General features: G+C 37.5%; 1 protein-coding gene across 1 annotated transcript in view; it reads left to right on the top strand.

Moving 5' to 3' along the window:
• Positions 1-13136, top strand: part of EFCAB13 (EF-hand calcium binding domain 13) — a 132744-nt gene that overhangs the window by 390 nt on the left and 119218 nt on the right. The window contains 2 exon segments of the mRNA XM_045489278.1: positions 7324-7433; positions 11207-11367. Of these exon segments, the coding sequence (XP_045345234.1) occupies positions 7404-7433; positions 11207-11367 (191 nt within the window). The 5' untranslated portion in view covers positions 7324-7403.

Raw genomic sequence — 13136 nt, 5'->3', positions numbered from 1 at the left:
CCGGTGTGAGGGACAAAGTAGAACAATTACGGAGATGGACGAAGGTTCCAGAAGGGGCAGCGATGTGACTGGGCGGGCCGGGCACTAAAGGGGCAGACGCGGCTGGATCCGATGGTGCCTCAGAAATGGTGGTGGTTCTAGAAGGGTGGAGGTCATGGTGGCTGGGAAGCTTCCCTGCTTCTTGAGCAAACCCTCAAACCTCTAGTAGAGCGCTTGTTTTCATCTGGTGAGTAGTTTAACGTGTTCACAGGTCTACTCACTTTCTTCGCCAGAAGGCTAAACGAGCAGGGCCTGTTGGAATGTTCCACAGCACAGGTTCTTCCATGAAGTGGAAGTTCAGTCAGTATGGTTAAAGGTGGCAGTTGGGGGTGGTGCCGGTCGTGTGTGAACGTTAAGGGCAACAGGGGCAGTGAAGAGGTGTCTGCAGTTGCTGTTAACGGACGTTTGCGGTCATCGCTGCAGGGGAAGTGAGGGAGGAAGTGAGGGGGCGGCTTGGAAGGGAACCCAAATGGAAAGAGTGGAAAGTACTTTGCAGAAGGCTGTCACCCTTGGGTGATGGGAGGGAAGCAGATGTGGAGGTGGTGGTAACTCAGCAAGTGAGAAGTGCAGCTGTGAAAGCGCAATGCAAACATCAGAGCACTAAAAGCAAAATAAAGTTAGATTCTCCATATTTCTGCCTAGCTGTGCCTCTGGGTTTACTAAGCAGCAGTGTAAATTTAGTGAAAGTATCCCTGGATTTGGGAGTCAGGGACCTGAATTTTGCTACTATTTTGTGTACGTTGTGTGAGCAAATCACAATCTTTCTGTGTACCGATATATATAATTATATATAATTATATATATTATATATAATATATTATATATATAATTATTATATATATAAATATATATTAATTAAATTATATTTTATTTATATATTAAATTAAATTATTTATTTTATTTATTATTTAAATTAAATTAAATTAAAATTATATTTTATTTATATATTTATTTATATATTTTATTTATATATTTATTTATATATTTATTTATATATTTATTTATATATTTATTTATATATTTTATTTATATATTTATTTATAAAATAAAATATATATATATAAAATATATAAAAATATATAAATATATATATTATATATATATACCGATATATATAATTAAGGTATTAGACCAGAAAGATTTCTTTTTTTTTTTAAATATTTGTTTATTTTTGAGAGAGAGAGAGAGTACAAGTGGGGCAGGGGCAGAGAGAGAGGAGGACACAGAATCTGTAGCAGCCCCAGACTCTGAATTGTCAGCACAGAGCCCGATGTGGGGCTCGAACCCCACCCCCCGACTGTAAGATCATGAGCTGAGCCGAAGTCAGAAGCTTAACCCACTGAACCACTCAGGCACCCCTGACCAGAAAGATTTCTGAAATCATCCTAGCTCTGTTGTGGATTCTATGATTTCATGTAACAATAAGCACTCCTCCCCAACTTCATTTACGGTTTTTAAAGTTTGTTTATTTGAATTTCAATATAGTTAACATAAAGTGTTAGTTTTAGGTGTACAATATTCAGCAATTGTATACATTACTTAGTGCTCATCATGATAAGTGTACTCTTAATCCCTTCAACTATTTGACCCATTCTCCACCCACCTCCCCTCTTGTAACCATTAGTTTATTTTCTATAGTTAAGAGTGTTTCTCGGTTTGTCCCTTTTTTTTCCCTTTGTTTCTTAACATATGAGTGAAATCTTGTGGTATTTGTCTTTTCTGACACATTTCACTTAGCATTATACTGTCTCGCTCCATCCGTGCTGTTGCAAATGGCAAGATTATTCATTCTTTTTTATGGCTAAGTAATATTACAGTGTGTGTGTGTGTGTGTGTGTGTGTGTGTGTGTGTGTGTGTGTGTATGTATACCACCTCTTTATCCATCCATCTATCAATGGATAGATGGGCTTCTAACACTTGAGCTGCTTCCAAAATTTGGCTATTGTAGATAATGCTGCAGTAAACATAGGGGTGCATATAGTTTTAAAAAAAATTTAATGTTTATTATTGAGAGAGAGAGACTGAGCGCAAGCAGGGGAGGGGCAGAGAGAAAGGGAGACACAGAATCTGAAGCAGGCTCCAGGGCCTGAGCTGTCAGTACAGAGACCAATCAATGTGGAGCTTGAACCCACAAACCACAAGACCATGACCTGAACCAAATTGGTTGCTTAACTGACTGAGCCGCCCAGGTACCCCCATATATCTTTTTGAATTAGTGTTTTTGTATTCTTTCGGTAAATATCCAATCGTCTGATACTGGATCATATAGTAATTCTATTTTTAACTTTTTAGGGAACCTCCATACTGTTTTCCATAGTGGCTGCACCAACTTGCATTCCCACCAACAGTGCACAAGGATTCCTTTTTCTCTGTATCCTCACTAACATTTGTTTCTTGTGTTTTTGAATTTAGCCATTCTGACAGGTGTGATGTGATATCTCATTGTGCTTTTGATCTGTATTTCCCTGATGATGAGTGATGTTGAGCATCTTTTCATGTGTCTGTTGGCCATCTGTATGTCTTCCTCCCCTAATTTTAATGTATGTATTAAATTATAAAATTTTGAAAATTCTATACTCTGCCAAGGAATGGAAAACCCTTTAATAATAATATGATAGCTTGATCTACATGGGGACTGAATCAGTCATGATACTTTAAAAAATACTTGTGATGTATCAGACGGTTTTGAATTTCCTTCTTTTGGGGAGTTTTTGATGAATCAGATAGTGACCACCAAGATGTAAGGGAAAATGAGAAAAGACTGTGTATCTGGGAATGTGGCTGGTGGTGGTGGTTTTCTCTCGCGCTCTCCTAGTACTACCGGGACTAGAGGGTGAGTAGATGACCCCTTCTTGATTCTCATAGGTGCTTCCAGACATTTCTTCGTTCCATTTTCAAATTGCTCAGTTTTGCATCTCGCATTATCAGATTATACCACCCACTACCACTCCTTGTTGCTTTAGTTAAATTTCAGCTCCTGGCTTTCTGCTGCTCTAACTGTACTCCTGTCATGATTCTTGTGACTTTAGCATTTATGTAGATGATCCTTCCAGTACTCTGATCTCTCAGTTCCTGTCTTCCTACAATTATTTAACCTTTCCTCAGTCACTTGTTCCCTTTTTCGTATTCTCAGTATGAAAAATTAATTCTCAATTAATTTATTAATTATTGCTAATTTCTTACTGTGCCTTATTTGGAAATTAAACTTTATTGTAGGTATTTGTGTTTAGGTAAAAACAATATATACTGGGTTTGGTACTCTGTAGTTTGAGGCTTCCATTGGGGGTCTGTGAACAGGTCTCCATGCATAAGGTGGGGGAATACTGTGTGTGCCATTCTCTAACCATCACATTCCTGTCTTTCAGGCTCACTCTGACTCTAATAATTCTTGGACCCCACCAGGATCTTCAGTCTACCTTTTTTTTTTTTTTTTAGATGTCACTCACCATCTCTCATACTTATTTCCCACCCACCTACTCCGTTTGTTACATGGTCAATAATTAAAACCATTCCCTTTCATTTCCCCCCCAGTTTCCTTATCACATTTTCAGTTCATTTTACTTTCTTGGCTAAATTATAATCTTAGATTAAATCTAGATCTCTGCATTGAACACAGCTAGAGAAAAAAACCACAACCATGCTTCCTGGTTTCACTTTAAATTCACTGTCCTTTCCTCAAGGGACCCTTGAGGCTGCCCAGCAACTTTATCAGGTACCCCTGGGCTATTAATTCTTCCATTTTCCTAGATGACTGTTAAATAACAATACCTCTATCCTCAAACCTCTAGCATCTTCTCTCACATCCTTGTTCTCAGTTGATTATGCTGCTTCCTGTTTCACTAAGAAAACTAAAGCAATCGAGAGCAGCTGGCTGGCTCAGTCAGTAAAGCATATGAGTCTTGATCTCAGGGTTGTGGTTTCAAGCCCCACATTGGGTGTGGAGCCTACTTAAAAGCATATATATATATATATATATATATATATATATATATATATATGAAATAATAAAAGCTTATCTATATATCAAATAATAAAAGAGAACTCAGCAATCAGATGATTTCCATCTTAAAATAAAAGTTTATATATATAATATAGATATTAAATAATAAAAGAAAACTCACAGCAATCAGATGATTTTCACAAGCCTCTACAACCACATCTACTTACTTGGTCTTCATGTAATTAAGCCCAATTACTCTGTCATGTCTCCTATTATTATAAGTATATTCTCAGCTAAGGACAGACCCTGCCCTTGTGCCCTAAATCTCATCTCCTTTATCCTACTTGAGAATATTGTTTCAGTAATTCTCCCCTCCAGTGTGATCAATTTTTGCTTCTCTACTAGATTATTCTTATCAGCGTATGAACATGCCTTTATTTTCCCCCATCTTCAACCCTCGTAACCCCTTTGCCCCTCAGCTACTACTACCTCATTTCTTTTCCCCTTTAAAGCATACTCTTTGAAAGAGTCCTCTCTTCTGTTTGTCTCTGTTTTCTCTCCTCCGTTCTCTCTTGAACTCACTCCAAGGACATTATTTCCTTACCATACTACCCAAATGGCTCCTCTTAGGGTCGTTGGTGTCCTCCATGTTGGAAAACCTAATCAGCCATTCAGTACTCCTCTCACTTCACCTGTTGGCAGCATTTGTCACAGCTGATTACTCATTCTTCTTTTTTTTTGAAATTTATTTTGAGAGACAGAGAGAGCGAGCAGGGTAGGGGCAGAGAGAGAGGGAAAGAGAGAATCCCAAGCAGGCTGTGCACTGTCAGTGCAGAGCCTGATGAGGGGCTGGACCTCATGAACCTTGAGATCATAACCTGAGCTGAAATCAAGAGTCAGACCCTTAGCCAACTGAGCCACCCAGGCAATTACTCATTCTTCTTTTGGAGTACTTTTTTCCACTTGGCTTTTAGGAATCTAGCCCCACCTGGTTATCCTCTTTGTGACGACTAGAGTGATCCTTTCAGAAAGGACTTTACATCATGTCATCTCCCTTCTCAAAACGGTCTCATGGCTTCCCATCTCAGAGCACAAGCCAGAGTTTTTACAATGATTTAAGGGCCCTCTATTTCTGCCCCCCTTCCTTGACCCCTCTGATCCCCACTTCTTTCACTTTGCTTTTTCTGCTTCAGCTTTATGGGCTTTCCCATTGTTCCTTGAACAATGAAGCTCCTTCTTACTTCTGAGCCTATGTACTTGCTTTTCTTTGGCTGAAATGCTGTCCCCTAAGATATTCATTGGCTTCCTACTTTCATTCCTTCAGATCTGTATGCACAAGTCTCCCTCTCAGTAAGGTCTTTCTTGGCTACCCTATCTGTTCCCTGCTTCTCTTCCCTAACACCGTACTTCACTTTTTCCCCCTACTTTACATTTTTTTTCCCCTTTAGTACTTATCACAGATAACATACTCCTTGACTAGGATGTAAGCTCCATGAGGAGCCAGATAAATAAACAGGATTTATTTTTTCCTGTTTTTTCACTGCTGTATCCCTGTTGTCTCTGTTTTCAGCCTGGAGGAGAGCCTAGTACATCGTAAGCATGCAGTATATATGTGTTGAATTCATGGATGGAGAGACAAACGGATAGATTGGACAAGAGAAATACAACTTCATTTCTCTTGGTTTGTCCTTGCAAGTTCATATATGTATCATAGGATTGAAAGACTTGAGACATCTTTTGTCAGATTTATGGGGAAGGGACTTTCTGTACTATTTTTTCTCTTAGCTTGGAGAGGGTTATGTAGTATTTGATTCATCCAGCGGATTAAAACCAGTCAACTTTTTGATAGGTCAAAAAATTATGAAACAAGTCTTCCTTTCATGGTTTATTTAAATAAAGCTTACTGTGCTTAATTAGGTACTTTGATAACTTAAGAAGCTGTTGGTGAGTAATCTCCATAAGGAAGACATGCCTTCTCTCTTTTCCTTTCCTTTCCTTTCCTTTCCTTTCCTTTCCTTTCCTTTCCTTTCCTTTCCTTTCCTTTCCTTTCCTTTCCTTCTTCCCTCCTCCCTCTCTTCCCCCCTCCTTCTTTCTTTCCTTCCTTTTATACATATAGCATTGTGCTTGTTATTGTGAGAAATAATTCAAAGAATGATAAGATACCAATCCATTCCTTTCAGTCCACCCATGAAATTTAGGTTATAGTTGATATAGGAGATGTATATGTGGCAAATAAAAATATAAGGCAAATGATTAATGCCAGTTGAGTGGTGAAGACAGTTACAATGGTGGAGACCATACTATACCAAATAGTTTCTAAGTAAAGATTGAGCTCATTAGAGAAGACCTCGAAGAGGTAACATCGAGTGGGTTGCTGGGGAAATCTGCATAGACACCTAATGTCTTCTGAGATGGCTACTTGTCACATGGTTTCATTGGATTTTTAACATGGTTTGAATTCCAGGAATGTTGGACATACCACATTCAGCAGTAATTAGCATAACATTTCAGAAGTAAGTGATTTTAAAGTACTATCTCTGTTAAGAATATTAATACTTGCAGTTAAACTTCATGGTATGAAAATGACCCTGATAATTGTAACAATGTAATATAACTAGCAATGTAATAAATAGCACATCCACTGTAACTCAGATAGAAGTAAAAAAAACCTGTGAAAATGCGAGGAATTATGAAAATTGGTTGGTATGTGATGTGGAAGTCTTTGATTTAAAACAGGCTGAGGCATCTTTTGTTTACAATAGTATTTTTTTGAGAGGCGATGTTATAGGGTGCTGAAGACCACGGCTCTTGAGTTAGGCTGTCTGACTTCAAATTCTGACTCCGCTATTTGTTGGCGGTTTCATCTTGGACAACTTGATCTGAGTCTTTATTTTCCTCATCTGTAAAATAAAGATAACGATAATTCCTTAAAAAGTATCTGTAAGGAATAAATGAAATAATTTATGTTAAAGTGTTCATCATAATGTCTAGTATGTAGTAAGCATTTAATAACATTGGGAATTGCTGCAATGTTAGTAGTTCTGTTTCTCTGGGTTTATTTGAATAAATAAATATAACTGGATTTCTCTGCCTTTTATGTCATTTGTTTTGGATTTCTCTACTTCTTATACCACAAAAGGTAAAATTAAGGGACGGTGTGATCTCCTGTGAATTACAATCTACTAACTGCTTTTTCTAGTTTTTGTACACATATATGGCTTGGGGAATATCTGTTTGGTATTATACTGTGTTACATTACAGGGATAACCAGGTAGGTAAATGTAATTAAGTCTCTTAAGCAGGCATATGATTTTTTTCTTATCTTTTTTTTTTTTTTTGGCAGGAAATCCTTTTGTGCTCATTCATACTTGTTCATCAAGACCTTTGAGTCCTCAAGGGCCGAATTTACCTCTAAACTGAAAAATGGAAAGTAAAGTACCTTTATTCTGCCAGGTATTTTTTTCAAAAATAGTTTCTAAAGGCTGCTGCTGCTGCTGCTGCTGCTGCTGCTGCTTCTTCTTCTTCTTCTTCTTCTTCTTCTTCTTCTTCTTCTTCTTCTTTAAAAATAGTTTACATTAAAAAATTAGTTTATGTTTATCTCACACCCATAATCAGTAAGCAGATTCATAGAGCAATATAGTTATAGGATCTTTTAATAACTAAGGTGAGTTCTGAGTTCTTTTAGTGGGCATATAATGAACTTTCATCCCAGCAATATCAAGAGGTCTGTGGTGTATGTTGAGAGTATTTTGCGGGGTAGGGGACTGGGATAATTTTTTAGGAGAATAAAGGATTTAAACCTACATAAACGGTTGTAGGTAACATAATTAATGATGTGGGAGTCTAACCAGAAGGTAATCTAAAAGATACCAAGTTTCTCTAGCCTTCTTCCCTGTGATTCAGGGATGTTCTTATCCATTGGCCAGTATTGTGTCAAACAAAAAATAAACCCGGACTTAGTAAGGAGAGACTTTATTCGAAAGGATTATTCCAAGGGAGGAAAGGGACTATTTATTGAAATAGGAGAGGGAAGGCTGTGACCATAAGATCTTCAAGGAGCTCAAGGGCTAGGCAAAAATGGCTTTTCTTTCATGGAGAGGAGTCAACAAGGCTAGGAACTGGATTTGGGGAAGTGGGATGAAAGAGTGGCATGACGAGATAAACAGATCAGAGAATATTTTAGGGGCCTGGAGGAAGGAGGAAAGCTTAACCACAGTTTGGCTAATAATCCTTTTGTTCTAATTAATCAGTGGGGTTAAAACAGTTTAGCTAATCATTTCGTAGAGCAAAGAAAAGGAATTTTGAAGATATTTGGCCTTGTCATAGGTAAACACTCTCTCCCACTCATCTGTGTCTCTTTTTCTCTCAAAAATAAATAAACATTAAAAAAATTAAAAACAAAAGTCAGATGTTTAACCAACTGAACCACTCAGGTGCCCCCCCACCCCCACAAAAAAAAAAAAAAATACAATTTCAAGGCTTCTTGCTAAGTACCAAGATGTGTGATATGTCTACTAACCTGTTCCACTTTTTTATACCTAATACTTAGTTGATTGTATCCTCATGAGCTGATTTGGAAGAGCTGATTCTTAAAAGTTAAAATAATTAACAGTATTAATATATCATACCAGTTTGTCTTCCTTAGGCTGTGTAGTTTATACTTCACAGACGGTTCACCTTTAAACACAGAATTTCAGAGATTATTTTCTTCCTTTTCTGTATCATCAAAGTTTCTGCTCACTATTTGACTGCTTCTGTTCATCTGGTCTTTGATAACAGGTTTTTGTGCCTCTCTGTCTTTTTAGGTCTTCCTCCTTTTATTTTCCTGGTTTCTGTTTTGAGTCATTTTTCTCAACATCTCTAGGAAACTTTTCATCATTCCTAATAAATATTAGGGCAGCAAATCAGATTGCCTTTTTGAAGCAGGTTGTTAAAGGTGTGCCTCTGTTGTAAGATGAATGTATGCAGACCCTAAAAGTCACTGAAATAGTTCCCTTAATTTACATTTTGTGTAGAAATAGAGATTCTCTAAACTCCCTTAGTGATCTGCTTTATACATTGCCTTTGTAATTTGTTCAGGGGTTAAAAACTAACATACCTTTGATCAGCTAGATGCAGTCCAGTTGTTTTAAGCAAGCAGCCATGTTTTTTTTTTTAAGTTTATTTATTTTTGAGAGAGAGAGAGAGAGAAAGTGAGGATGAACAGTGGAGGGGCAGAGAGAGAGAAAGAGAGAGAGAATCCCAAGCAGGCTCTGCACTGTCAGCAAGGAGCCCGATGCAGGGCTCGAATTCGTGAATTGTGAGATCATGTCCTAAGCTGAAACCAAGAGCTGGATGCTTAACCCACTGAGCTACCCAGATGACCTGCAAACAGCCGCATTTCAAAAGAGTATATTTCTCACTTCGTTCCTCTTTTTCTAAACATGTTCATTGCTCCTAGGCTCTAGTTCCTTTTTTGGAGGGGGAGGTGTCTGTTTAGAAGCAATATAGCTGCTTTATTTTTTTTCTCGATAGACTTTTATTTTTTAGAGCAGTTTTAGATTCACAGCAAAGTTGAGTGGGGAGTTCCCATATACTCCCTGCCTCTATACATGTGCAGCCTCCTCCACTATCAACACCCTACACCACCGTGGTGCATTTGTTACAATCAATAAACCTACACGGACATATCTTTATCACCCAAAGTCCATACTTTACATTGGGGTTGATTCAGCATTGTGCATTCTGTGAGTTTGGACAAATGTATAGTGACATGTAGCCATTATTATAGTATATAGAATAGTTTCACTGCCCTACATATCTTCTGTGCTCTGCTTATTTGTTTTCCCCCTCCTCCACTGACTACCGCTGGTCTCTGTAGTCTTCATAGTTTAACCTATTCAGAATGTCGTATAGTTGGAATCATATAGTATGTAGCCTTTGCAGATGGGCTTATTTTACTTAGCAATATGTATTTAAGTTTCCTCCATGTCTTTTCATGGTTTGATAGTTCCTTTCTTTTTAGTGCCAGATAGTATTCCATTTTCTAGATGTGCCACAGTTCATGTACTGAATCTACTGCCATTCATCTGCTGAAGGGCACTGTTTTTTTCCCCAAGTTTTGGCAATTCTGAATAAAGCTGTTTTAAGCATCTGTGTGCAGGTTTTTGTGTGGATATATGTTTTCGACTCCTTTGGTAAATACCAATAAGGTGTAATTGCTGCCAAATATGGTATAAGTATGTTTAGTACTGTCTTTCAAAGTGGTTGTACCATTTTGCATTCCCACCAGCAATGAATAAGAGTTCCTCTTGCTCCACATCCTTGCCAGCATTTGGTTTTGTCAGTAGTTTGGATTTGGCCATTTTAACAGATGTGTAGTGGTATCTTGATGTTTTAATTTACACTTTCCTATTGACATGATGTTGAGCAAATGATCTTTTCCTTTGCTTGTTTGCCACCTGCACGTCTTCTTTGGTAAGATGTCTGTTAAGATCTTTTGCCCACTTTTAAGTTGGGTTGTGCTTTTTCTTATTGTTAAGTGTTCTTTGTATATATTTTTGAATATACAGAATAACAATACTTTGAGTACAGCCCATTATCAGATATGTCTTTCCTAAGTATTTACTCTCAGTCTGTGGCTTGTCTTCTCATCCTCTTGATAGTGGATGTAGAGAAGAGTTTTTATTTCTTTTTAATTATTTTTTAAAATTTTAGTTTATATATTTTTAATTTTCATCCAAGTTAGTTAGCATATAGTGCGATAGTGATTTCAGGAGGAGATTCCTTAATGCCCCTTACCCATTGAGCCCATCTCCCCTCCCACAACCTCTCCAGTAACCCTTTATTTGTTCTCCATATTTAAGAGTCTCTTATGTTTTGTCCCCCTCCCTGTTTTTATATTATTTTCACTTCCCTTCCCTTATGTTCATGGAGAAGAGTTTTTAATTTAATGAAGTAAGTTTAAAGATGCCTTAAGAACTAGATTCCACAACTGTTAGGTATGTTCACGAATGCTGGGCATTTTATAGCTGCATAATGCACTAAGGATAGTTGGTGACATTTAGAACATGTACCTAATCTGAACTAATGCGCTGATAATGAAATCCTTTTCAACAAAATTCTGTCTGGTAGCATCACTTTAGAGAAAATATTTATCTACAATGAATTATTTGACCTGGAAGGTCATACTGAACTTACTTGTGCAAAGAGAACATGGTTGACTGTGGCTCTTGGTTACTCCCCAGGCAGAAGAAAATAGCGATTTATCAGATGAAGGCTGTAATTCTCTTGCAACCAACTTGCCATCGAGACATATTGACAACAAGAAAGACATCAAGTTTTCTCAAATGACACAGAAGACAATTTCACATGAAATTAGGGGTTTGAGGCTAGAGCACAAAAAAAGGTAAGTTAAACTCTGAACTCACTTAATTGAATTATACTGCTGCAAGCTTGAGAGAACCAAAAATATAGCTCCTATGTTCTCATAAGGTGCTAAATGTGGAGGATCATGCATATTTGTGGCCTTTCTTTTGGTATAGTTTTAACTCCTAGGTAGCCGTTCTTTTCATTTTTTTTCTCATTTCTCTCACAGCTATGTGGAAGCCTCTAAGCCACCATGGGCTTCTAGTTATAGCAGAGCAATTATCCATATGCCTGCAAGTTTGTCTTTTTTGACAAAATAATGTATTTAAGTCTACAATGTGAAGATTTAATATATGTTTACATTGTGAAATGATTACCACCTTTTACTCATTTCACATATTTACCCTATTTACTTAACTATGTTGGTGAGAACACTTAGGTTTTACACTCTCAGCAAATTTCCATTGTGCAATATAGTGTTATCAACTATAGCCATAATGTTATGCATTAGGCCCACAGACCTTATTTATCTTTTAACTGAAAGTTTCTACCCTTTACCAGCCTCTCCCTTTTCTTATTTCCCCCACCTCCATCCCCAGAAACCACCCTTCTACTCTCTGTTTCTATGAATTTGGCTTTTTTAGAGTCCACATATATATAAGATCATCCAGTATTTGCCTTTCTATGTCTGACCTATTTTACTTCACATGATGCCCTCAAGGTCCATCCATGTTGCATGGCTGGGTAGTATTCCTGTGTGTGTGTGTGTGTGTGATGACACATCTTTAGCCATTTATCTGTTGATTGACATTTATATTGTTTCCATACCTTGGCTGTTGTGAATAATGCTGTGATGAATATAGGAGTGCAGATATCTCTTTGAGAGTGTTATCATTGCCTTCAGATATATAGCCAGAAATGGAATTGCAGTATCATATTGTAGTTATATTTTTAATTTTTTGAGGAAACTCCACATTGTTTTCCATAGCGGCTGCACCAATTTACATGCCCACCAGAAGTGCACAAGTGTTTCCTTTCCTCCACATTCTTGCCAATACTTGTTTCTTGTCTCCTTGAAAACAGCTATTCTAACAGGTGTGAGATGATACGTCATTATGGTTTTGATTTGCATTTCCCTGATGATGAGCGATTGTGAGCCATTTCATGTACCTGTCGGCCATTTGTATGTCTTTTTTTGGAAAAATGTCTATTTAAGTCCTTTTAAAATTGGATTATTTATGTTATTGAGTTGTATGAATTCCTTGTATATTTTAATATTAACTCATCAGATATATGGTTTGCAAATATTTTCTCCCATTGTATAGATTCCCTTTTCATTTTGCTGATGGTTTCCTTTGCTGTCCAGAAACTTTTTAGTTTGATGTAGTCCCGCTTGTTAATTTTGCTTTTGTTGCCTTTGCTTTTTGTGTCAAATCCAAAACATTATTGTCCAATGTCGAAGAGCTTACTATGTTCTACAAATGTTACTATTTCCTTTTCAAAATTGCTTTAGCTCTTTGAGGTCTCTTGTGATTCTATACAAATTTTAGGATTATTTATTCTACTTCTGTGCAAAAAATGCCAGTGGAATTTGGACAGGAATTGCATTTATGAATTTTTTTTTCCAACGTTTATTTATTTTTTTTGGGACAGAGAGAGACAGAGCATGAACGGGGCAGGGGCAGAGAGAGAGGGAGACACAGAATGGGAAGCAGGCTCCAGGCTCTGAGCCATCAGCCCAGAGCCCGACGCGGGGCTCGAACTCACGGACCGTGAGATCGTGACCTGGCTGAAGTCGGACGCTTAACC

Source organism: Leopardus geoffroyi, chromosome E1 (genome assembly GCF_018350155.1).
Source record: "Leopardus geoffroyi isolate Oge1 chromosome E1, O.geoffroyi_Oge1_pat1.0, whole genome shotgun sequence".
In the NCBI taxonomy this organism is placed as follows: Eukaryota; Metazoa; Chordata; class Mammalia; order Carnivora; family Felidae; genus Leopardus; species Leopardus geoffroyi.
This window is presented reverse-complemented; position numbering and strand designations above follow the sequence as displayed.